Source organism: Castor canadensis, chromosome 8, assembly GCF_047511655.1.
Source record: "Castor canadensis chromosome 8, mCasCan1.hap1v2, whole genome shotgun sequence".
NCBI lineage: Eukaryota > Metazoa > Chordata > Mammalia > Rodentia > Castoridae > Castor > Castor canadensis.
This window is the reverse complement of record NC_133393.1, coordinates 19,068,014-19,090,655: the sequence shown is the minus strand read 5'-3', so window position 1 is coordinate 19,090,655 and position 22,642 is coordinate 19,068,014. Positions and strand designations below refer to the sequence as shown.

At 51.1% G+C, this 22,642-nt stretch overlaps 1 protein-coding gene across 3 annotated transcripts; it reads right to left on the bottom strand.

The window, feature by feature from the left end:
* Window positions 1-1,377: 1,377 nt before the first annotated feature.
* Mtch1 (mitochondrial carrier 1) lies at window positions 1,378-17,692 on the bottom strand. Of its 3 annotated transcripts, none has more exons than XM_020170508.2 (12): window positions 17,357-17,692; window positions 13,799-13,883; window positions 10,979-11,085; window positions 10,606-10,683; window positions 10,227-10,284; window positions 9,865-9,916; window positions 8,501-8,560; window positions 5,624-5,768; window positions 3,819-3,866; window positions 3,574-3,641; window positions 3,260-3,335; window positions 1,378-2,180 (listed from the first exon to the last, which is right to left on the bottom strand). In XM_020170508.2, exons 1-12 carry the CDS (start codon window positions 17,675-17,677, stop codon window positions 2,109-2,111), a joined length of 1,170 nt encoding a protein of 389 aa, XP_020026097.1. In that variant the 5' UTR covers window positions 17,678-17,692; the 3' UTR covers window positions 1,378-2,108. The 3 variants fall into 3 exon arrangements, with proteins under 3 accessions (XP_020026097.1, XP_020026098.1, XP_073938417.1); XM_020170509.2 differs by having other exon boundaries at window positions 5,675-5,768; XM_074082316.1 differs by lacking the exon at window positions 17,357-17,692 and adding an exon at window positions 16,116-16,139.
* Window positions 17,693-22,642: the final 4,950 nt, after the last annotated feature.

The window sequence follows — 22,642 nt, the reverse complement described above, 5'->3', positions numbered from 1 at the left end:
CCTCTCCCAGTATTTGGGAGGATGTAGCTGTCAAGAGGGAGTGGCTCTGGAGGGCCATCTCAGCTCAGCTCCGGAGATACAAGTGCCCCTAAATCTGGGGAACCACAGGAAGTAATGAGTGCAAAAGTGGGATTTGAGGGCAGAACAAGGGGAAGAAGTTACCCCAGTACAGCAGTCAGTGCTGTGGGAAACCAGGCTGAGCTAGAGAAAGCTAACAGGCCATGAGGTGAATCCCCTCGGGGGACCTGAGCCCTGTCTGCTGTAAAGAATGGTGCCACTAAGGTGTGGCCTGCTGACCCTGATGTGTGTTCTCCTTCCCACCACTTCAGCTGTGGGAGGTAAGTCTACCTAGAAAAGGGAACATGACTTACAAAGTTATGAAACCTTACTGACCTCAACTACTGCCCACGGACACAACGTCCACACAGGTGTCATTGTATCCTTGGGAATCAACTGTCATAGGCCACTGGGCGACAGTTCTGCACAAGCATCCTGGGGCCTTCCCTAGAGATGATCCAGCCCACACCTCTAAGGGAAGTATGTCAGTCATCAGACCCCAACTCTCATAACCCAGGTCCCTGGACCAAGGGCAGAGAAACACCTGAGGAAATCCAACTGGACCCCAAAATGTTTGTGCATTTTTTCTGTTTACACACCTCCATGTTGGGCAGAAATAAATGGGAGTCAGCCTCTTCTGCTACATTCATGCAGCCATTGTACCAAATAACTCAGAAAACTTGAGGACAGGTTATCTTCGGCTGGGGGCGGGGGTGCACGCCTGTAATCCCAGCTACTTTGGAGGATCTCAGCTCAAGGCCAGCCTGGGCAAAAATACAGTGAGTGACACCCCATCTCAATAAGCTGAGCATAGCCAGGTGCCAGTGGCTCATCCTGGAATTCTAGGTACCTAGGAGGCTGAGATCAAGAGGATCAAGGTTTGAGGCCAGCCTGGGCAAATAGTTGAGAGATTCTATCTCCAAAATAACCAAAGCAAAATGGACTGGAGGTGTGGCTCAAGTGATTGAGCACCAGCTTTGCAAGCACAAAGCTCTGAGTTCAAACCCTAGACCCACCAGAAAAAAAAAAAAAAAAGGTTATCTTTTAAAGGTGCTGCGTGGCTAGCTGGGAGTCTGGAACACTCTGAAAGGTCTGCCTCCCTGGTAAAGGCCTCAGCACCGTTTGCTGCTCTGTGACTGGCATTTTAGAACTGTTGACCTCCCCGAGACTGATCCACCCCACACCTGGCACCTCTCATCTCCGGCAGGGCAGCCCATAGTCCTGCTGCCTGACAGCCCTGTGTCACATGAACGTGAAAGCTGAGAAAGACTCCAAGATTTTTTAAGCTCACCCACACAAGAAAGAGCCTCCCCACAAAACTCCAAATCACCACGAGTACATTTATTTGAGGGAAATGGGATGAAATCTTACCATGAAGTTTTAAAACTGGGTAGGACTAGAGACACTGATCTGCCTAACTTCTGTGTATTCACAACAGCACAGGTAACCAGATTCTGACATGTGGCGTCACCATTACACAAACAAGCAGGTGAGAGGGATACATTTTGAGGAGTCACATGATTTCCCATTCAGACAGTACCGCATCCACTATCAGAAAAGTAGTGTTGAGAAAACGAAGGCGGAGCCTAGCATCAGCCTTCTAGACATGACTGTGGCCTACAAAGCAGGAGAGCTGGGCTGCCTGGAGGGTGTGAGGGGTGGGTCCTGACCCCAATAGCCTTTCCTCATCCACCTCTGGCCTCCAGCTTTTCTCCAAGGGAGACTCAGCAAACCTGGGAAGGGGGTTCCACCCCAATCCTACAACACCAGGGCTGGGGTGTCGCTCAGTGACTTGTCTAGCATGTAGAAGGCCCTGGGTTCCATCCCTAGCACTACACCCCAACCCCACCTTCCCCAGGTCTAACAGGTAGCCCCTCCACTAGGTACAGCCTACCCCCTCTGACCCCACACCTGGACAGACACACGGCGATATGAAAACTGAAGCCCAGCTAGGCTGGAACAAATGGAGCTGTGGCTGGACTGGAGTTGCTCTGCAGGTGTCCCAAGACGAGCGGGCCTCCCCCAGGGCCAGGCTGAGACTGTGATTCAGGTTACTCCAGGGCAAAGCAGGATCCTGATGACACCCGGCGGAAAAGCAGGCTGGAGCCACGGAAGAGCTGACCCTGGGTGGGAAGGTACAGCAGAGCCAGTAAAAGGGGAGGCTATGTTTCTTTATTACCCTCAGGCAGTAGGAGCTCAGAGGCCAAGGCAGAGGTGGAGGAATGGGGAAGGCTAAGGTCAAAATCAGCGAGCACCACAGCAGAAGGGAGGGGTTCACTTCATGCCTAGAACCCAAGCCCAAAGAGGGACTCATTGCTCTCTGGCTTCAAAGCCCAAGAGGTTCAGAACTCGTAACACAAGTGGAGAAGCGATGCAGGCAGGCTACTGGAGGTGCTGGTGGGCAGGGGGGGCTTTGTCTGTCTCTTCATCCCTCGTCCCCTCCCTTCCATCTTCCTCTTAACTTAGAGGCCACTTGGTGCTCTGGGTCCTCCCCAGGTCAATACCTCATTTTATGTGAAGCACACCGAGACCAAAAAAAGGTGAGGTGGGCCCAGAAGCCTGTCCCTGGGCCTAAGAGCTCCAGCCAGCAGGACATGGCTTCAGCACAAGATTCTAGAACCCAAGGCTGCTCCCCACCAGGCCCAGCTCCACCCTCAGGAATTGCTGGGCCCTGGGATGTGTGTAAGAGGTTAAGCCTCCAACACACCAGCTGTTCTTGAGCTGTATGACCTACTGTGGGGACAGGACCAGCCTTTTCCTTGTCCTAAGAGTCTTTAACACCCAAAGGAAAAAAGAAGGCTCAATCTGATGTATAATTTTTATTATTTATTTAAAGGTACAGGGTCTACGTTACCCAGGTTGGCCCTGAACTCCTGGGTTCAAGTAAATCCTACCTCAGCCTCCTGAGAAGCTGGACAGACCACTAATTAATTAATTTTTTTTTTTTAGTACTGGGGATCAAATCTAATGCATAACTTTTAAATAAATCCCAACTTGGCCACCTCAGATCCTTTTGAAATAAGACAAGATGAAAATGTGAATGCCTTAAAGCAAGTATCTATGTTCTCTTTATGCACCCTGCTCCCATGATTCAATTCCATGAGGCCCCTGTCCTCCCAGGAAATGAGGAGTCTAGAAAACCAGTTCTTCTGACCCAGGTGGCAAAGAATGGGAGCAGCCCCTCCCTCCAGTACTCGCTTACCTGCACACTCAGGTACTTCCAGCAGTGAATCCAGGATTTGAACACTGGGGAGTAAGGGGGGAGCCCAGCCTGCAGCCTGCAGGGAAGAGGGGCGGGTGAGACCCGGAGAAGAGTGAGAGATCAGCCGAGACAAAGGTAACGTCAACGCACTGGTTTGGAGTCGCCACCTGCCCACGTCCTGAGACCAGATTCCCACTCAGGAGTTTGATGAATCCCAAAGCCACACACAGTGGCAGGGAGGGGCAGCACTGCTCAGCCAGGTGTCTCCAGAAATCTTGGTGGGGTAGGGACCAAGTGGTGGGGTGCACACGTACCCACAGTTGTTCACAGCCATGAGGTCTCCAACGAGCAGGAAGGGGTAGGTCAGCATGCTCACTGCAATCTGAAACCCAGAGACCTGAGTGCTGGCATCCCACCCACTGCTGGCACACTTGGGGCCAGCAGAGACACTGTGCCAATGCCACACACCAGGACCTGCATCTAGCCACAACAGGGGTGGCCTCCTGAGCCCACCCAAGCCCACAGGAAAGGGAAGGGAAGGGCAGCTGGCCTGACTTACCCCCATCACAAACTTAGTGTAGCTCCGGACGGCCAGGGCCTGGCTGAACTGCGGGGACAGAAAGGAAGCATGGTTTGCTGCAAGTACCTCAGGGGCAGGCATCTGCTTGCAGCCCCGCACTTCACCCTCTGCACCCTCCTGGGCCAGCTGCCTCTGTGACTCATACTCAGAGCCAGGAGAAGAGCTCAGAGGTGGAACAGGTTACTGGGCTGAAGGGAGTTCCATGATGAAGCTGCGGACGCAGGACCACTTGCTGCTGGGAACTGCACAGGGCTGTGAGCCCCCAGGTATGGCCTACATCTGCCTGACCACTGCCCAGGGCTTGGCAAAGTTAGGGTTCAGCAAGGGATTCCCAAATGGAAGGACAGAGCCCCAGTCTACTACCCAGAAATGAAAGTCTGGCCCTGTGGCATAAGGGGTGGGGAAGCTCTGGGCTACTGCAACCCCCATCTCACCAAGCTTCTACCCCTTAGTGAAGGGTGAAACCAAGACCCCAGCTCCTGAAAACTGACTTTGCTCTGGAAATGGCCTCTACCTACGATAGGTGATCACCTGTCCCTCAGCATCCTGTGAAGTGGTCATGCACCCTACGGAGGGATTTGCTCAGCCTCTGCTGGATGGCTGTGCAGGCCTGGTGGCCTCATCTTAGCCTCAAACTTCTCACAGCACCTGCCTCTGGGCAGACAGCTGCCCACTTGGACCCAAGAAACCCGTCAACCAGTATTCCCCATGCCAAGGCACCTCTGCAAGTCACAGCCTGGCTCTGTAGGTGACAGCAGCAGTTCACCTGCCCACAAGGCCCCCCGAGAAAGGCCGAGTTGTAGGCGCTTGTCCCGGTAATTGTAGGTGGGAGGGGTGTCTAGGAAGCACTTTAATCTGCTGACATTGAAGGGCCAGTTGACTCACCTACCCAAGTCAAAGGGAGGTCAAACTCCCTGCGAGTGGAGGCTCTCATCTGGGGCCACCCCAATCCCAGTCACCAGACTGGGCCAACAGACACATGTGGGCCATAAGCCCTCCCCCAGGTGATTCTGGCACACAAGTCCCCAGGCCCCTCACCTATCCTTCCAGGCATCCCAGCCCATGGCGGCTCCTTAAACCCTTAGCTTGGTCCATCAGAACCCATCAACCCGTCAGGTGCCCAGGCGCTTTCTTCAGTAAGTGCCAGGAAGAACCAGGCCATCCTGTGCCTGGTCTGCACAGACCACTACTGCCAAAAACAGGGCGAGCCTGACACAGTGAAAGACTGAGTCCTCTGTGGCGTGCTCGGGCTGACTCTGAGGCCCGGTTAATCTCTGGGCCTCGATTTCTGTTATCTGGAACCAGGATGCTGCAGCTGTCCGTTCCCTTGACAATCAGTGTCATAGGGAAGGGCAGGATGCTCACGAAAGGGTGCTGTGCTTTATTTTGTTTTTTTGAGATTGGGTCTCGATTCTTTTGCCTCAGCACCCTCAGTGCTGGGATTCCAGGCATCTACCATCCCGGCAGCCACAGAAGGTTTTGAAAGCATAAAATATGAAGCTTAAGTTAAAGGATTATGGCTCTTAGTATCTATCAATTTCCTGAGCCCTAGTGGGCCTCTGCCTTAAAGCAGCTCAGAGAAACTGCAGTCTCTCCAGGGCTGCCCAGAAGCACACACTCCATCGTCCCCTCCCAGGCAGGGCACCAACATGGAATCTCATCTCCTCTGAGGTGAAGCTGGCTACACCCTTGGGACGAGAAACCCCCCAAGTTCTCAAGCCTATCCCCAGAGTACGGACATCAGGAGTACAAGGAAAGAAAGACAAGTCCTTGTTCCAACCAACCTGGGAACCTGGGTTCTGGTCGTTCCCCAGCCCCCCTGGGGTGTCACTCACGCTGTCGTCCACCAGGTAGGCATTGATGAAGTGGGCCAGCAGGTTACAGCCCCACAAGAAAACCACATCGCCCAGGAGGTGAGGGACTAAGCCACTAAAAAAACAAGGTGAGCAAAGATGAGTGGGGGCGGAGGAGAGAGCTCCTGCGCTCCAGGCCCAGGAAGCAGGTAGGGATGCTCCAAGCTCAAAACAGCAGCATATCCATCACAAGCCCTTGGAGGGGAGCCTGCAGGGCCACGGGCACCAGTAGCCACCCTTAGCACAAAGGCAGTGTCCCTCACACAGGGAGATGTTAGATGCCACTTCCAATGCATAAATAATAACTAATAAATTAGTTAGTGGTGTCATTAGCAGTTTTTAAACCACAGAAGCCCGGCATTGAGATGTGTGAATGTTGTCACATCTGGGATTTTCTTTTTGTTTTGTTTTGCTTGTTTTAAGACAGGGTCTCAAACTCACTATGTAGCTCAGGCTGGCCTTGAACTCACAATCCTCCTCCTCAGCCTCCCGGGTGGGGGATTACAGGCATGCACCACCATGCCCAGCACATAAGGCACTTTCAAATGCAGACCATGAAAGAGTGACATGTTGGTAGCTTCCCCCTGGCTTCTTTACCTAACTGCCTCACAAAAGCACTGCTCAAAACATCTGTTCTCTTCACTATGGAATGTTCCACGGACACTATTCCATGCGACTGTTTGCAAGGAGGGCTGCCCTGCAGAGTGACAATCTTTAGGGCAAACAGCTCTACAAGGCCCACTGGGAAGGTTCCCTAAGACACAGTGCTAAGGGCACAAGCCCACCTGAGATCTGGAGTCCCCATGTGCCCCTTGTGCTTTCTAAAAGGTGCTTATTTGCTTGGGTGGGTATTCAGTGCCCACAGAGGCTCTCTAGAAGAATGGCTGTCCCTTGGCAGGAAAAGAATTACTATTTTTGAAGGGTTAAGAAAAAGTCATATTACAAAGCACATGAAGCATTCAAGAGTACATAACAGCTATGTTCTGAGAACTATCAATAAAATGAACCTTTGTGAAAGTGATTTCCTCTCCTGCTGCTTCTGCCTGTGTGCAGACTGACTATGCACACCTGCCCTTCGGTGCATACTGAGTACAGACTATAACACGTGTGACCCATTCAGAAAACCTCACGCTAGGCAGAAATCCCACTCACAGACACTCACAGAGCTAGACGGCATGAAGTGGAATGGAGCTACCCAGTGTGAAAGATGCCAGAGATCAGGTCCCAGGGCGCCGATCACTCTTTCAAGACAGGTTCATGGGCAAATACTTCTTCATACATTTGCATACATGCATACGTGTGTATGTCCACATGTAAGTGTGAGCATGAACTGGGAGTTCTCAATTTTGGCACTATGATATTTGGAGCTGAGTAATTCTGTGTCATAGGGCTGTCCTCTTTATTGTGGCATGTTCAGCCACAGGATCCCCTCCATTGCCAATGTTCCCTGGGGAGCAAACCACCTCTTGTAGAGAAGTACATACACGCACAGGCATGCACACACTCATGCCTACTTGTGTACTCACATACACATCCTACTCAATAGCTGTTTCTTGGTTTAACAGGGATCATAAGTAACCATTTGGCAAACTGGAAAACCAACACCAGCACACTACACACACAACAGCTGTGCGTCACGCAAAAACACACTTGTCAAGCCTGGCTTCTGGGTTGTTTGTGGCTTACTCTTTCTCAAGTCTTGTCAGTAGGCAAGGTAACTGGACCTGAGACAACAGGGTGCAGGCACCTGTGGCCATCAGGAGACTGATTGCCCTGCCAGAGGCATAGCCCCCGGGCCCCAGCTGACAGCTATTCTACAGAAATGCAGGCCCAGCAGGGCCAGACTTTCTGACTTTTCAAGAGAAGCCAGAAATACAGATTTTTGCATGAAATATCTTGAATGTCACATGTTAACTAATTTGTCAAAACAGAAACCACTGGCTGGAGTCAGCCTGGAGTAGCCAACGCTCAACCCCCAGTCCAAGTCCCAGATTTCTTGTCATTTTTGGCAGTGAAACCATGACTGTGCAGAACCCTGGGTTCATGAAGACCACCTCCTTGCCTGTTCACAGCCCTGGAGTGAACAGATGGGGCCTGGCAGGGGCTGGATGGTTTATTTCCCAGTGAACAGGACAAATGGTTCCTTTTTTTGTTGTTTGTTTTTCTGTTATTGTTTTTTTGTTTTTGCAGTACTGGGCTTTGAACTCAGGGCCTCACACTCGCTAGGCAGGCACTCTACCGCTTGAACCAGCCCTTTTGCTTGGTTGTTTTGGAGACTGGGATCTCACTTTTTGTCTAGGCTGGCCTAGACAAATATGTCCTCATATTTTATGCTTCCTGCCATTACTGGGATGACAGGCATGTGCCACTGTGCTCAGGTAGAAGTTGAGATGGGATCTTGCAAACACCTTGCCCCAAGTGGCCTTTAACTGTGATCCTCTTGATATCAGTCTCCCAAGTAGCTAGGATCACAGATGTGAGCCACTGGTGCCTGGCTCAAACAGTTCCTTTGTGTGTGTGTGTGTGGTGCTGGGGTAGAACCCAGGGCTGTGTGCATACTGAGTACACACTCTGCCGATGAGCTGTACCTCCAGCCCAGTTCCATTTTTATGTGTGTGGTGACCTGAAAAGGGCCAGGAAGCTCCAATATGCTATGAAGTGCTACCAAGCTGGGCTGCAACTACTCAGGCTGCAGCAGAGACCTGTGGGTGGTCTGAGGACAGCAGCTGTGGTCTGAGAGCTCAAGAACACGCCTGTTAGTAGAGTCGTGCTGTGGCTGGTTATGGGATGGTTTATAAACTCACGTACACAAAGAATCCCAGCAGCCCCTCCTCTTTGAAAATCTTCCCAATGGAGCTCAGCACACCACTGTGAAGGAGACAAGACAGGGATGCAGGTCACCTGGTCACTTAGCAGAAGCCCACCCTCCATCCCCACTCAGATCCAGTCAGTCCTGGCCAGGTTGAGAAGGGCCAGTCTTGTCCTCAGGAAGAACCCAACTCAAAAAGAAGAAAAAGCTCTCGTTTGGGGTGATGGAAATTTATACAGTTCAGGGGGACAGGAAACCTAATGACTCATAGGGACAGAAGACCTGGCAACCCTCTCCTAATGTCTTCCAAGGAATCTGTGATTTAGCAGTGAAGTTCCATATGGGTCCCAGTACAGCAGCAGCAGGCCCTTCTCCTGCCTGGCCCCAGGGCTTATCTGTGACCAAGCAACCTTTTGGTAGAGGAGGGGTTGGGAAGGAGAAAAGATCACCCTCCCGGGCAAAAAAAGGACCCTACAGCTGGGGAATCCTGGATGAGCCTGGGAAAAGGCACGTGGCTCCCTTGGTGGTGAGCTTGGGGAACCGGGCCTTGCCACTCCAGCCTGTGAGAACACGCTGTGGTATCTTAGATGTGACATGCAAAGGAGTGTCAATAATTTCAGCTGCGACCTGTAGCTAGGAATGTCAGTGGCCATGCCCAGGTGGAAGGGGGCAGGTCAGCTGATGAAGAGAGCTGAGCCCAAACCCTGGCTAGTGTGGGTCCTGGGGCCCCAGCCCTACCACATCCACTACTCTTCTCACAACAGTCCCATGTGGTTCCAGCTGCATAGTCATTGCTGGGGTGGAAGACTAGAGCAACAAGCCACTAACTCCCATGAGTGAACCCAAAATGAGGCACCATAACAGCTGAACTTTTTACAGCGGTGACACCACAGGACAGCTGCAGAAAACAGCTAACCCTGGAAAATGATAACCAGAGAAGAAGAGTAACTCAGATGTGTCCCTGGGTCACATGCCTCCAGGACTTGCCACCTGTCCTGCACGGAGCCTTAGAGGAACAGGAAATACATAGTGCCTCAAAAAGCAGCAGATCTAGGAGTGAGGCATACAAGTGAGTAGATGAGCCCCAAGCTCACAGGTGGACAACTGAGCAGATTAGAACAACTAAAAGCCACAGAAACCATCAGGACATAATGTAGGGGGTCCAGGAGGGGATCCCAGCTCAGTCCTAAGGGGCAGAATCAGTTCTGGAGAAGAGAAAATGCCCCTGGGCACGACCACAGAAGACACTGCTACATTCCTCTGATATGAGACAGCAGGCCAAACTATCATAGAAGGAGATCAGAAAAGGTATAGCGACTGACCCGGCATGGCCCTGTGGCCTGTCCTAAGAATAAATACCCACCTGTACTTGGCCTCCCGTCCGACAAACTGGACCATACAGCGCATTGAGATGACTGGGGAAGGAGAAAACACACAGAGGTGACTTGGTGACATGTCATGTCATGACAGCCTGGCCATGGGGTGTCTAATGCAGAGGCCACTATACAACACAGGCCATGTCAGGGCCAGGAGAATGGGCCTCTCAACCCTGGACCACAGCAGCCCACCTTTGCATGGAAAGAGTGGACCATCTTTGAAAGGACCCCTGACCAGTCTTACATCTCCACCACCTCCCACTGCCCATCTATAGCCTGGAGGGCCATCCCACACCCTGCCCACCCACCCTGGACTCAGGGCACAAAGGCAGTGTCCCGGGCGGCTCACCATGCAGGGGATGTGCCAGCATGCGTGACACACACTGCATCATCATCTCATAGGACGTCTAGAAGAGAGCAGAGGTGGGGATGCCTTTAGGCCTACATCTGGGACAGGCTCTTATGGGGAGCTACACGCCCATGGGTCACTCAAACTGACTCCACATAGGGTCAGTTGGCCAAGGGTGCTGTTCACCCCTTGCTCCTGCCCTCCTCCCCCAGGAAGGCAGCCAGGCCCAGGGCAGCAGACCCTTTCTGGGATCCCCTGTGGTGTCCTGGCTGGGGCTCCTTCCACACACCATCTACCTGGGCAAGCACAAAGACCCGTGTAATTCAGGATGAGAAATAACCAGACTTGGCCTTCTTCCTCACCAACTCTACACACACACCTCCTTCACGACTTTCTTCAGGGAGGTCTTCATATCATCCTTGTTGGAAACCTGCTCGATTTCATCTGGAGGGAAAACCTGACACACAAAACGCAAAGTGGGCAGAGAGCAAAGTACCGCCAGCCTCTCAGACGTAACTCTGAAGGACACTCAGGTAACTCTCGGTCTGGAGTGCAGGATGAGAGACAGCCACTGTCCCAACTTGGACAAGAGGGAAGACTCTGGGCCAGGGGGCTCCCAAGCACAAGACTGGGGGTTTGGCCACCAGAGTCTGGAGCCCAGCCATGGCGCTGGGGTCCAGAAGGGGGAAGCAGGACCAGGGTACACGGGCCGCCTCTGGTGCAGGTAAGAGTTTGGGAAACCCCAGGCTCACCTTCTTCATGCTGCCTCGGGTCACAGTAGAGAGGGCGTTGGACATCAGGCGGGGGCTCAGGCCCCGGAACAGCCCTATCTTCCCATCCACCTGCACAATGTATTTGGCTGTAAGAGAGCAGAGGTAGAGGGAGCATCCGTTAGAGCCTCGAAGCTAATCTAGCTTGTTTCTTTCCATAAAACCTTCAGAACATTTTTCTGATAAGCAAGTTCATACGTTTTTCTTTTGTAGCTTTCAAAGCTACTTGGCAAACTCAGCTGTGGTTTCTCAACTCAGCAACTTAAGTGCTGATCCAAAACCAGTTTCTGTTGTCATTAAAAAAAAAAAAAAACAACCAAAAACAAAACCAGGTGCCGGTGGCTCACGCCTATAATCCTAGCTACTCAGGAGGCAAAGATCAGGAGGATCACGGTTCAAAGCCAATCTGGGCAAACAGTTTGCAAGACCCTATCTCGAAAGAAACCATCACAAAAAAAGACTGGCAGAGTGGCTTATGGTACAGGCCCTAAGTTCAAACCCCAGTATCACTAAAAAAAAAAAAAAAAAAAAAAAAAAAAAAAGGAAGGGGGTTGAGGCTGTGTGGATAGGCTTGAGAATGCCCTCTGACCACACCATGACCAAGACAGATCTGCCCTCTTACTGTGCCGCTCTCAAGACACATGGCACCTGTTGGCACTTATCAGTGGTTAAAACAGAAGCAGCAATGGGCAATTCTCCCAAGGATCCTAGGTGGTCAAGAGCCAGAGCAGCCTGGTGAGCGTGGGTCTCGCTAGGGTTTCCTGCCAGCGAGACTTTCATGTCCCACCATTGTGCTTTACATCTAATTGGAACATCTAACATCCAGAACTTTTTATTTTACATTTTAAAGTGTTTAAAAGGTGATGTGTTTTTATAAATGCATGCCTGGAAGCTAGCAGAATATTCTGTCGGACAATGGGTACCCCCTCTTTCAGACCCATGATGTCAGCTCTCTAGCACCACACAGAGGTAGTGACAAGCAAATGCATCCTGTTCTCTGCAACATGTCTGCCAGCCCAGCAAGTCCACATCACAGCCAGGAAAGGTCTCCACTGGGCGGGTGGGGCACACCTGCTACCTGCACACGTGGATTCCTGAGAGGGGTGGGCTATAATGTAAGGAGACACTGGAGTGGGACTGCCGCCACATGAAAGATGGACAGAGGAAGGTTCTGTCTGAAGGAGGGTGATCCTAGTCAGCAAAGGGGAGGGAAAAATACTGCATTCCACCCACAGCACAAAAGAAGCCAGGACCCCTCCTTCTCCCATTTCACAGATGAAACATGGACAAGTGAGAGCAAAGGAAAACATGCAGAAATGTCTACGGAGGCCCTTGTGAGCTAGCCAGAGTCCCATCACTTCCAGGGCTTTCTGCAGGGCCTGGAAACCCAGAGGAAGTCTTGCTTTTACACAGAGAACTGCAGGGTAACTGTAGTGATCCCCACAATGTGAGGACGGAGAAGATATTGTCTGTCCAGATAGTTCTGTCTGTAGAGCAGGTTACAGCGTCCAGAAGGTTCAATGGACATCTGCTCATATGTGGACTGAAACAGGGGGACACTCAGAACTCACTTCCTCTTTGGCCCTAAGATGGAGGTCAAGATGGCTGTATCTTGAAGCCTTCAGAAGGGCTGTGTGACGTGAGTACAGATGGTCTCTGTCAACGCACAGCACATGTAGCAGACGTGAGAAACGCTGATGTGGGGGCTGGCGGCCGTCGGCCCTGGCTACCCACACACCTAATGTTACCTCTGTCTACTGGCTTCCCTGTGCGAGGCTGGGCATTTTTCTTCTGTGATTCCGCTCCTCTACACTCACAATTTTAAAATATAAACAAACACAAACACGTTTCTCCAGAAAACAATGTTCTCCCTGGCCCAACTCTGCACTCATCTATTGGGGGGAGGGAATGAAACTGGAAAAGAAATATGATTCTGCTAACAATTAGTGTGTAAAGTGGAAAAGGTGACATGGTGGCAAAGCCCCACATTATTCAGAGAACATGCTGGACTGACCAAAAGTGGACAAGTCTAATGTGAACATGGAGATAAAGGGCATGTTTATAGAAGTGCCATCATGGTCACCTGGCAAGGGTGGGTACTGGGCCAGAGACAGCTATAGTAGACTAGAAAAGGCCCTGGCCAGCTGGCACCTGTGGGCCAGGTGAGGGCAGTGGAGACAGTGAGGCGGGCATCTGGTGGACAGACCTCCCAGAAGGGAGAGCCAGTAGGAGGGGACTTGAAGGACTTGGGCATGAGCAGCTGACCTTATTTCACAGACAAGGAGCTGCAGGACCAGAGAAGGTGGGTGCTTGTCGGAGCTCACGGTTAAGTAGGGACACAAGCAGCAAAGCTACGACTCTGCATGAAGCTCTATAAGCAGTGGATTGGAGCCACCAGAGTGAGTGGGTGCTGTGCCGGGGAATGCAGAGAAAATAGGACAGCCAGGTGGCACAGAAGGCACTGCCTGAGGGCCAGCCAAGACCTCGTGCTGGAGTAGCAAAGAGCAGAAGAGCTGGTCAGAAGGCAAAGCATGGGGTGGCAGGCGCAACAGGGACTAGTACCCTGGAATGGCTCTTCTCTTAGGCACCTGTCTGTCCCCTGCTGACTGGGTTGGTGGCTGGCAGCTGCAGGCAGGGCTCTAGACCAAAGTTGTAATGCTCACCTGTCCCTGCCCGCCACCCTGCCGCCTATGACCAATCTCAATTCCCTTGGTAGGTGCCAACTCTGGGTGTCAAGGCGTGCAGCAGTTCCCTGGGGCTACGGCCTGTGGCGTGGGCTTCCTGGCAGGGACACGCACTCACCGTAGGTGAAGAAGCTTGGCAGATAGAGGACCTTCCTCCCCAGCACATTGGTCCCAAGGGTGGGGGGCATCGGCTCATGACCCACCTTCAGAATTAACAGACACAAAAGGAAGGTTCCACTGGTGATTCAGTGTCACTGTGTCCCCTCTCTCCCAGGCCTCTAAGTCTTTCCCCTCCAATCCTAATGCTGCTTTCTCTCCATTCAAACATCCCAGCATGGCGAGCTCTCCCCACAATTGGCAAAGCTCAGACCCAGCTCCCACCCTGACCACAGTCTATCCTCTCTAGTACCTGTACCTTCAAGTCCCAGATGGTCCCAGCAGAAACGCTCCAGACTGCTTAGCTCTAAGTCACCCAGCCCCAAGTTCCTCCACTGTCACACGTCTTACCCAGCTTATTACAAACTCTTCCCCATCTATCCCCCCCAGTCCCAGGCTTAGCAACTGTCTTCTCCATTCTACTTGCTCTTAAATGCAACCTCAACTGTGCTCTAACCTCAAACAGTCCATAGCAGGGCTGCAAGCATTCTTGCTTCATACAAGTGGATTATAACCAAGTATTTGTCAAAGCTGCAGGTGGGTAAAGGACTGAGCCAGTCACACCCACGCCAGCCAATTAATGAGGACTCTCTGTGCTATTAGGTAGGAGCCAGCCAATTAATGAGGACTCTCTGTGCTATTAGGTAGGAGGCGAGGTGTGAAGACCAATCCCTAAGCGGGGAGCAAGAAGGTCCACCCACCCCTGGCAATGGGCAGGACACCTGCCCCAAAACCTAACAGCAGGCCAGCTTCTGATCAGAGGGGCACCCCCCTTTAAAGCTGCAGAGGAAGAAGTCAGCAAACAGCAGGTTGGGAAGCCCTGCCTCACAAACACATTAAGATAGGCTTTGAGCACTTTTCGGCTCAAGTTCATGCCCTTTCTTCTTCCTCTAAGTTAGGTAAGAATGTTTGAAAGTTCAGGTTGTCCTTTGTGGATATGATTCTGATACATGACAGGTTACTGACTGTAAATTAAAAAAAAAAAAAACCCCACAATAAGGAGACTGTTTTTTAAAAAGGGGGAGGCCTGGAGGCATGGCTCAACTGGTAGAGAGCCTGGTTACCAAGCTGGAGGCCCTGAGTTCAAACCCCAGTAATAGTAACACACACACACACTCACTCTCACTCACTCTCTCTCTCTCCTCTCTGTGTGTGTGTCTCTGTCTGTCTCTGTCTCTGTCTCTCTCACCCAGGGGAGCTAGGCAGGGAAAGGAAGAGTCAGATGCAGGCAGTTCTCTCTCCCCTTCTAGACCTTTCCCCTTGTGGGTTTGGTGTTTAGATTTGTCCTCTTAAAGCCGCGCTTTTGCTCCCAGCTGGACTAAGGGTTATGCTCTTGCTGTCTTACCAGTCTAATCACTAGTCTTGTCCACTCCAACTTCACCCACATCCCCAGGGACTCCAAATCTATGGTCTGTCTTCTTAATTTCCACTCTGGTATCAAAGAAGACACTCTGGCTCCCATTCGAGCTTTACTTTGTTTGTTCACAAGCTATGCTCACTAACTGTATCCCTAAACTTTTCCTAACCACAACCAGCACTGTGGCCCTGTATCAGACACTGGCAGAGCCTGTCCAATACCTTAAAATCTCCACCACCCCAATACCAACACCCACACTCCCAGATCTAAGGCACTGCACTCTTACTCAAGAGTAAGTTGTACTCAAAAAACCTCACCCTGAAGTGTATTACACTCAGCACTGGCTGTCACCCCCACTGGGCACACCATCCTTTCCCACCCATCATTTAGTTCTCACCCTTTGGGCTCCCTCATTCCCTAGTTCCTACATTTCAATTTTCTTTTCAACCCTGTAAATCAATGTGCCAGTGATGAAGCCCACTGCCCTCACATGGAGCCTACCCACTCCTGGCACTCCAGCAGCCTCCACCCCAGAGTCTCTCTCACCTGTCACCCTAAAATGCAGCCCTCACTCAATCTCACTCCATCAGCTCCCAGCACCCTCACTTCTCACCTCAGGCACCTCCAAAGCACCTGTTTGTCTCCCAAACCTATCTTCCCCATTGCTTCAAATCCTAACCCTATAAGCAAAGCACCCCTTGCTCCTAAATCCCACCCAAATGTCAGTCGTGGTCTCCACCTTCCCATCAGCCATTTCCAAATGTCAGTCACAATTAGATTCTTATCAGGCACCTCCATGCCCCTGACCGAATCTCCTCATTCCTTGTCATATTTGTGGTCACATCCAAAAATCTATTACCCCACTCCTCATACCCAGATTTCAATTACTCCGGTTCTGAAGGCCCTCTCATCCCAAACATACCTGACAGTCTCTTGGTTCATCATAAAAACAGTACAATCTGACATCCACTTTGCTTTAATTCAAATCAAACCTCAAATCTTGCTGGGTCTCCATTTCAATTTCCACCTCCCACCCTCTACTTTTCTAAACTGGAAAATTCTGGCCTACATCTTCAGGTATCAGTCCAGCCTGAACCACGCCCACCAAAACTGTTCCCACCCCGGGCACACCCACCTAATTCTGCCACTGGACACCTCCACACAGGCCTCTGCCTTTCTCAAGCAGGCCACCTCATCTATACCGCATTGCTGGCCACCACCAACCATGTTAAGCGCCCAAGCATCCTTGCAGTCCAGAGGCACCCTACCTAGGTCTCAATTTTTACCAGTCCCTACCTATCCTGCCTTCTGTCTACTCTGCTCCTTCCGCCCAATTCCACCACTCCCAGACCCCTTCACCCCTACACACAATGTAATCCCATTTTCTCCTCTAAATGCGTCATCTCCTTCCTCCGAAAAGCCTCCTCCTGGCTTCCCTCTCCAGAAACTACTCAGCCACCACTCCACTCCCCCAACGCGTGTTCCCATGCTTCCCTCCCCGCAGACGCGTCACCCCTCCTCCCACCAAATCTGTCGTCGCCATCAAACCCAGAGCCCCCCTCTTCTGTAAGCCGATAGCTCTCTCCTGCTGAATTCTTTGCCTTCGCACTAAATTCAGTACCTACTTCTCCTCCCCGAGTCTGATGCCCTTATATCCCTCCTAAATTTTTAACCCTGGCGCCCACTCCTTTGTCCCCCAAAGCCGCTTTTAAATCCATCTTTATAAATCCAGAACCCTCGTTGTCCTGACTTAAATGTGCTCCCCCAGCCCTCTTCCAATTCGCCAAAACTTCTCGCCTCTCCCCCCAAGTTACGTAACTTCTTACCCCAAATCCGTCGTCCATCGATTCCCCTCATCTCCCAAGCGTGTCTCTCCATCCTATCACCCCGTCTCCTGCACCCCTCCCCAAATCCCTAGTTCCTTCCTCCCCCCAATCTGTCGCTCAGGTCTGTCGCTCCCTTTCCTGCACCCCGGCCCCTGTACCCCCAAACTTCTCACCGCTTCCCTGCTCTCCCATCACTTCGATCCCCCTAATCCATCGTCCTCATCATCTCTCCAAATCCGTCGCCATCGGTCTCACCCCCCAACCGGCCCCAATTCACCGGCCTGTCACAACCTTCACATTAGGCTGCCGTCTTCCTGCGGTGCTCCTGGCCCCTCACCTGGATAAGCAGCTTCACGTAGAGGAGGGGGTGGCTGAGTGCCGTCACGCCCGCGCCCAGCGCCACGAAAAGAGCCTCGGTGGTCGGGGCGTTGTCCCCGGAGCCCAGGCCCCCGGACGCGCCGTCCATCCTGCGGGCCGAAGGCTGCGCTGCAGGCCGAGGGTGGCGCGGGTGTGCGCGGTGTGCGGGCGGCGGATCGCGAGCCCGGGCCTCGACCCCCGCCGCCGCTCCGCCGCGAGCTCCTGCTCCTGCTCCGGCTCCCGCCATCCCCGCGGCACCGCCGCGAGCCCAGGGCGCCACTTCCGGGTCCGAAGCCCCCATGGCGCCGGGCGGCGAGGTCACTCCCCATCACGTGGTGGTAGCCACGCCCCTCGTGGCGGCAGGGGCGGGGCCGGACCGCACCACTTGCGCCCGCGGGGGAGGGCAGGAGCGTGGCACGAAGGATGGTGCGCGCCGGACGTGGCCCCCGGGCGGAGACAGAGGCCGATCGAATTGCGGGGCTTCAGGCTTGGGGGTGGGTGATCGGGAGTGATCGGAGATGCGGGCCCCGGAGCTGTGGAGCTCATCGCAGGCCCGGGCGCTCCCCCTGGGAGTCCCAGAAGGGGCGGGGCTCGTTGGTCCAGGCAGCCAGACGCCCCCAATATGGTCTAAGGCCCTAGCAAGCCCCCTCCCTGGCTTCGGGAGTTTCTCCGCAGCACTGGGCCCGCCCCTTTGCGGCCCAGATCCGGGTCACCGCGGCCTTCGTGGGAGTCGGGCCTCCTGGTCAGGTCTCGGCTTCTGGTCCAGATACCCTTCTGTTGTCCCCTGGACCGCGATGCGGAGCCCCCAGCGTGCACCCTCCCCAGATGGCAGCCTTACAGTCCTGGTTATAAAATCTGTTCTGTTCCAAAGTGGTTTGCACATTTCCCTCACCAGCTCTGAAGGGTTTTAATCAGCCCTTCCACGTGAGCACGGCAGATGCGGTGCTAGGGGCCCGTATTTGATACAAGAAATAGGTAAATAGCCTTCAAATTGCACTTTTCTATGCCAGGCATTTTTTTAAGCGCTTTCCAAAAAAAAAGTGCTTTAAATGTGTTAACTATAGTCCTCACAAGAATCCTGCAAGGAAAGTATAGGAAGAGTCCTGTTCCTGTTTGTCCTGGTGCTCTATCCCTACAACACCCATAACAGCCACGCTAGACATGGGGTGCACAATAAAAAGTTTGTTAGATGGATCCTGGAGTCTGCAGGGACACAGCTTTGGGGGGCCTGATCACTGCCTGTACTTATCCTGTCACTAGGTTCTTTGTTGAGAGGTCTTCAACCTGGGTCCTCTGGTCGCTTAGGGTTCTCATCCTGCCTTACCTCTTAAAAGCCACTGTCTTCTGGCCACAATTGAGAACAAGTACTGTATACACTTTCCTGTCTAAAACAGACCAGCCACCTCCTCTGCCTGTGGGCTCCATCCCTTTGCCCCTCACCTTGGCCTTCCAAACCCGGGCTTGTCCAAGTCAAATCACTGCATAGCCCCCTTGACTTTTCCATTTTACTGTTTTCTCCTTGTTAGGTCCCTGGCATTCTTGGCACAGGCAGAAGGACTTGAGTCTACACCTTAAAACCAGACCCCCTGATTTATGACTGCTAGTTTCTCTCTGCCTGATTGTTTCTCGGCTTGCAAAACAACTCAGGAACTTCCAGTTACTCACCAAGCCACGCATGGCGACCTGTTCCATTTGGTGATTGCAGATAATCAGAAACCAGAGACTCTCTCCCTCCACCATGGCTTGGCCCCTCCTGTAAAGCCCACTACCCAATTCACCCAAGTCACTGCTCCCTGACCTGGGGGTGGGGGGGGGCAGCCATGCAGTCTGGATCTTAATAAATCTTTCCTTTCCACATGTGGCGTGGTCTTAATTCGGCAGTACCTTACACTCCTTCAAACAGCTTTTTCTTTATCAAGCCTCTCACCCTCTTCAGGAGTGTTTTCAGGGGCTTCCTTTGCCTGGATTCTCATTTGGCTTTCTCAGTAAGAGTCATCAATTGGGCTTTTTCAATAAGGGTCAAGTTCATAGCATAGCAATAGTACCAAGGAGAAGAGGTCACAGGTTTCCAGCTTAGGGTGGTGGTAGGGCTGATTTACCTTGCCTTTCTGACACTTCCTCATGCAAATGTTTTCCTTCATTGGGCTTTTCCTCTCCATTTTTCTCCAACTGTCTTGTGTTTCCTTCTGAACTTGACTGTTCACCACTGGACCTTGTGTATAACTGGTTCCAGGCAAGGAATACACTGGATTTTTTATCTCTGCAGCATGAAGTATAGGGATGTACAGACAGTAAGTAATCAGTAAATTGTTTCTAAGTGATGAATTAAGTGATCTGAAATGAAGACAAATATAAAGATTAGGAAACACTTTTTTATTTTATTTATTTATTTATTTTTGTTCATATGTACATACAATGTTTGGGTCATTTCTCCCCCCTTCCCCCTGCCCCCTCCCTGAACCACCCCACCCCCTCCCTCTCCCCCCACTCCCTCACTTACAGGCAGAAACTATTTTGCCCTTATCTCTAATTTTGTTGAAGAGAGAGTATAAGCAATAATAGGAAGGACCAAGGGTTTTTGCTAGTTGAGATAAGAATAGCAATACAGGGAGTTGACTTGCATTGCTTTCCTGTACATATGTGTTACCTTCTAAATTAATTCTTCTCAAACTAACCTTTTCTCTAGTTCCTGGTCCCCTTCTCCTATTGGCTTCTGTCGCTTTAAAGTGTTTGCATTAGTTTCTCTGTGTTAAGGGCAACAAATGCTATCTAGTTTTTTGGATGTCTTACCTATCCTTATACCTCCTTTGTGTGATCAAAGTCCAATCCCCTTGTTGTGTTTGCCCTTGATCTAATGTCCACATATGAGGGAGAACATACGATTTTTGGTCTTTTGGGCCAGGCTAACCTCACTCGGAATGATGTTCTCCAGTTCCATCCATTTACCTGAGAATGATAAACATTTCATTCTTCTTCATGGCTGCATAAAATTCCATTGTGTATAAATACCACATTTTCTTAATCCATTTGTCAGTAGTGGGGCATCTTGGCTATTTAGGAAACACTTTAAAAACGAATGGAACGTTATGAAAAAAAAAAAGCAGGTATATTTGAAAAGGAACCAAACAACGTGTAGAAGTGAAAATTATAGTAGCTGAATGAGAGGAACTCTTGCTCAACATTCACTGAGCCATGTGACACACGTCTGCAGAGCTATTATAGAGAAGTCAGCTCTGGGCTGGTTAGTGCCCTCACTGTGGTCCTACTATGCTCAGCTCCATCTGCCTCACAGCCTGACCACACTGCACTGGGGCTGCCTGTTTTCTTGTCATTCTCTTCTGTTGGTCTATAAGCTCCTGCACAGCTGGGGCTGTCCTATTCCTGGTTGAAACCCAAGCGTGGCACTTGGTAGGAACCCAAGTGCCTACCAAGGCACGAATAAGCAGAAATGAACAAATAAGCAGAAATATTTTGGGTTTTGTTTTTGTTGCTTGTTTGTTTTGAGATAGGGTCTTGCTATTTAGCCCAGACTGACCTGGAACTTGAAATCCTTCTTTCTCAGATTCCTGAGTGCTGGGATTTCAGGCATGCATATCATACCTGGCCAAAACTACTTAAAAAAAATTATACACAGTTAGCTGGGCACCAATGACTCACGCCTATAATCCTAGCTATTCAGGAGGCAGAGATCAGAAGGATCAAGGTTTGAAGCCAGCCTGGGCAATTAATTCACAAGAGCCTATCTAGAAAAAAACCCATCTCTCTCTCTCTCTCTCTCTCTCTCTCTCTCTCTCTCTCTCTCTCTCTCTCTCACACACACACACATACACACACACACACACACACACACACAGAGACACACACACACAAAATACACATTTATGGTAGCATCACTTAAGGAATTAAAACTTTAGTCAGTCCTATAGGCCCTAAGCAGTAGGATAAACAGAAGACTTGTAGATCTTGAGAACAAGTGTATAGGGCACCCAGGTCTCTGCGATCCTGTGAAGAACTAGTTGCAAGGAGAAAACAGTACCCACCAGGTCAGAAGGGAATCTGAAGGCGAGAACTCAGGCCTCAGCAGGGGAGGCTTTTCAGGCGTGAAGAGAGCCATCCCCAGTGTAAAGCAGATGGGCTTGTTTGATTTCAGGCCTCCTGCTTTTCAGGTCTGGGTGAGAATGTTCTAGTTTGTGCTATTATTCACCTGCTCACCTGCTTGCCTTGGGTGAGGGCAGGGTGGGCTGGTAAGGACTGGATTTTAGGGATTCCTGGTGGTTCTGGAAGAGTAGTCCTTAGGCTCTGGAAAGAATAGCCGTTTCCTGTTAGCTTGGCTGGGAAGGAACTGGCCTTGCCCTATAGAGAACATAGGGAATACTGTAAGAGGGTATAGCTGAGCTCAGCAAGTTATTGATAGCACTGAGATTTTTCATGAAAGTTGAGTTATTTTATGAATTTCTCTTGGGAGAACAAAGAAGAAAATCTGGCATCACAGAGCCTGCATCTCCTCTTGGAAACAATAGGTCCCAATAGGTCATAAGAGGACAAAAACTGCTCCTGTGAGGTCATGATGGATTCTGCACCTCACTTTTTTTTCTTTTTTTCTTTTGGAGCCAAGGTCTCAATATATATCCCAGGTTGGCCTCACTCAAACTCTCAGTCCTTCTGCTTCAGCCCCCCCTAAGGGCTGGGATTACAGACATTCTTTGCCATGTCTAACTAATGTCTGTGTTTTTACAACACACTTCCAGCAAACAGTTTTGTTACCTGTGTGATTTCTAGTTGGCATTTGAGTTTGTAAATCCTGGTTTAGACGTGCTGTCTCTGAGAACTAGTGTGGTGTGAATTTCATAAGTGTGTGTGAGAGAGTGTGTGTTTGAATGTGCCAACGGTTGGAGGCACCAAATTTGGTATCTTAGGGTGCCCACTGAACACCAAAGGCCACTACCAACCAGCCAGGGCATTCTTGGCTGCATGTTAGAAATACCAAAGGATTAAAAAACTTCTTCCCTGAGAGAGCTCAGGAGGGACAGAGATATCCCCCACTTCCTTCAGCCAGTGTTCCTGCAATCAGTATTTATGGCAGGACTGTCAATGCTGGGAAGGTAGCAATAAGCAAACGGTTAGAAACGCCTGCCTCATGGAGCTGTAGTCTAGTGTAGATGACAGACAATAATGCAGGCCAATGCATGTGAGAGTAATAGATGAGAATCAGGCCTGGGGAGGGAACTTTGCAGATGTGGTGATCTTGCCATATGGGGTCTGTAGG

Coding starts and splice junctions, on each gene's coding strand:
- Mtch1 (XM_020170508.2), bottom strand. CDS start 17,677: ATGGGGGCTTCGGACCCGGAAGTGGCGCCCTGGGCTCGCGGCGGTGCC. Junction 8,561..9,864: donor GGACGGGAGGCCAAGTACAG/GTGGGTATTTAT, acceptor TCTCCTTCACAG/TGGTGTGCTGAGCTCCATTG. Junction 5,769..8,500: donor GGGCTGCTGGGATTCTTTGT/GTACGTGAGTTT, acceptor TTGTTTTTTTAG/TGGCTTAGTCCCTCACCTCC.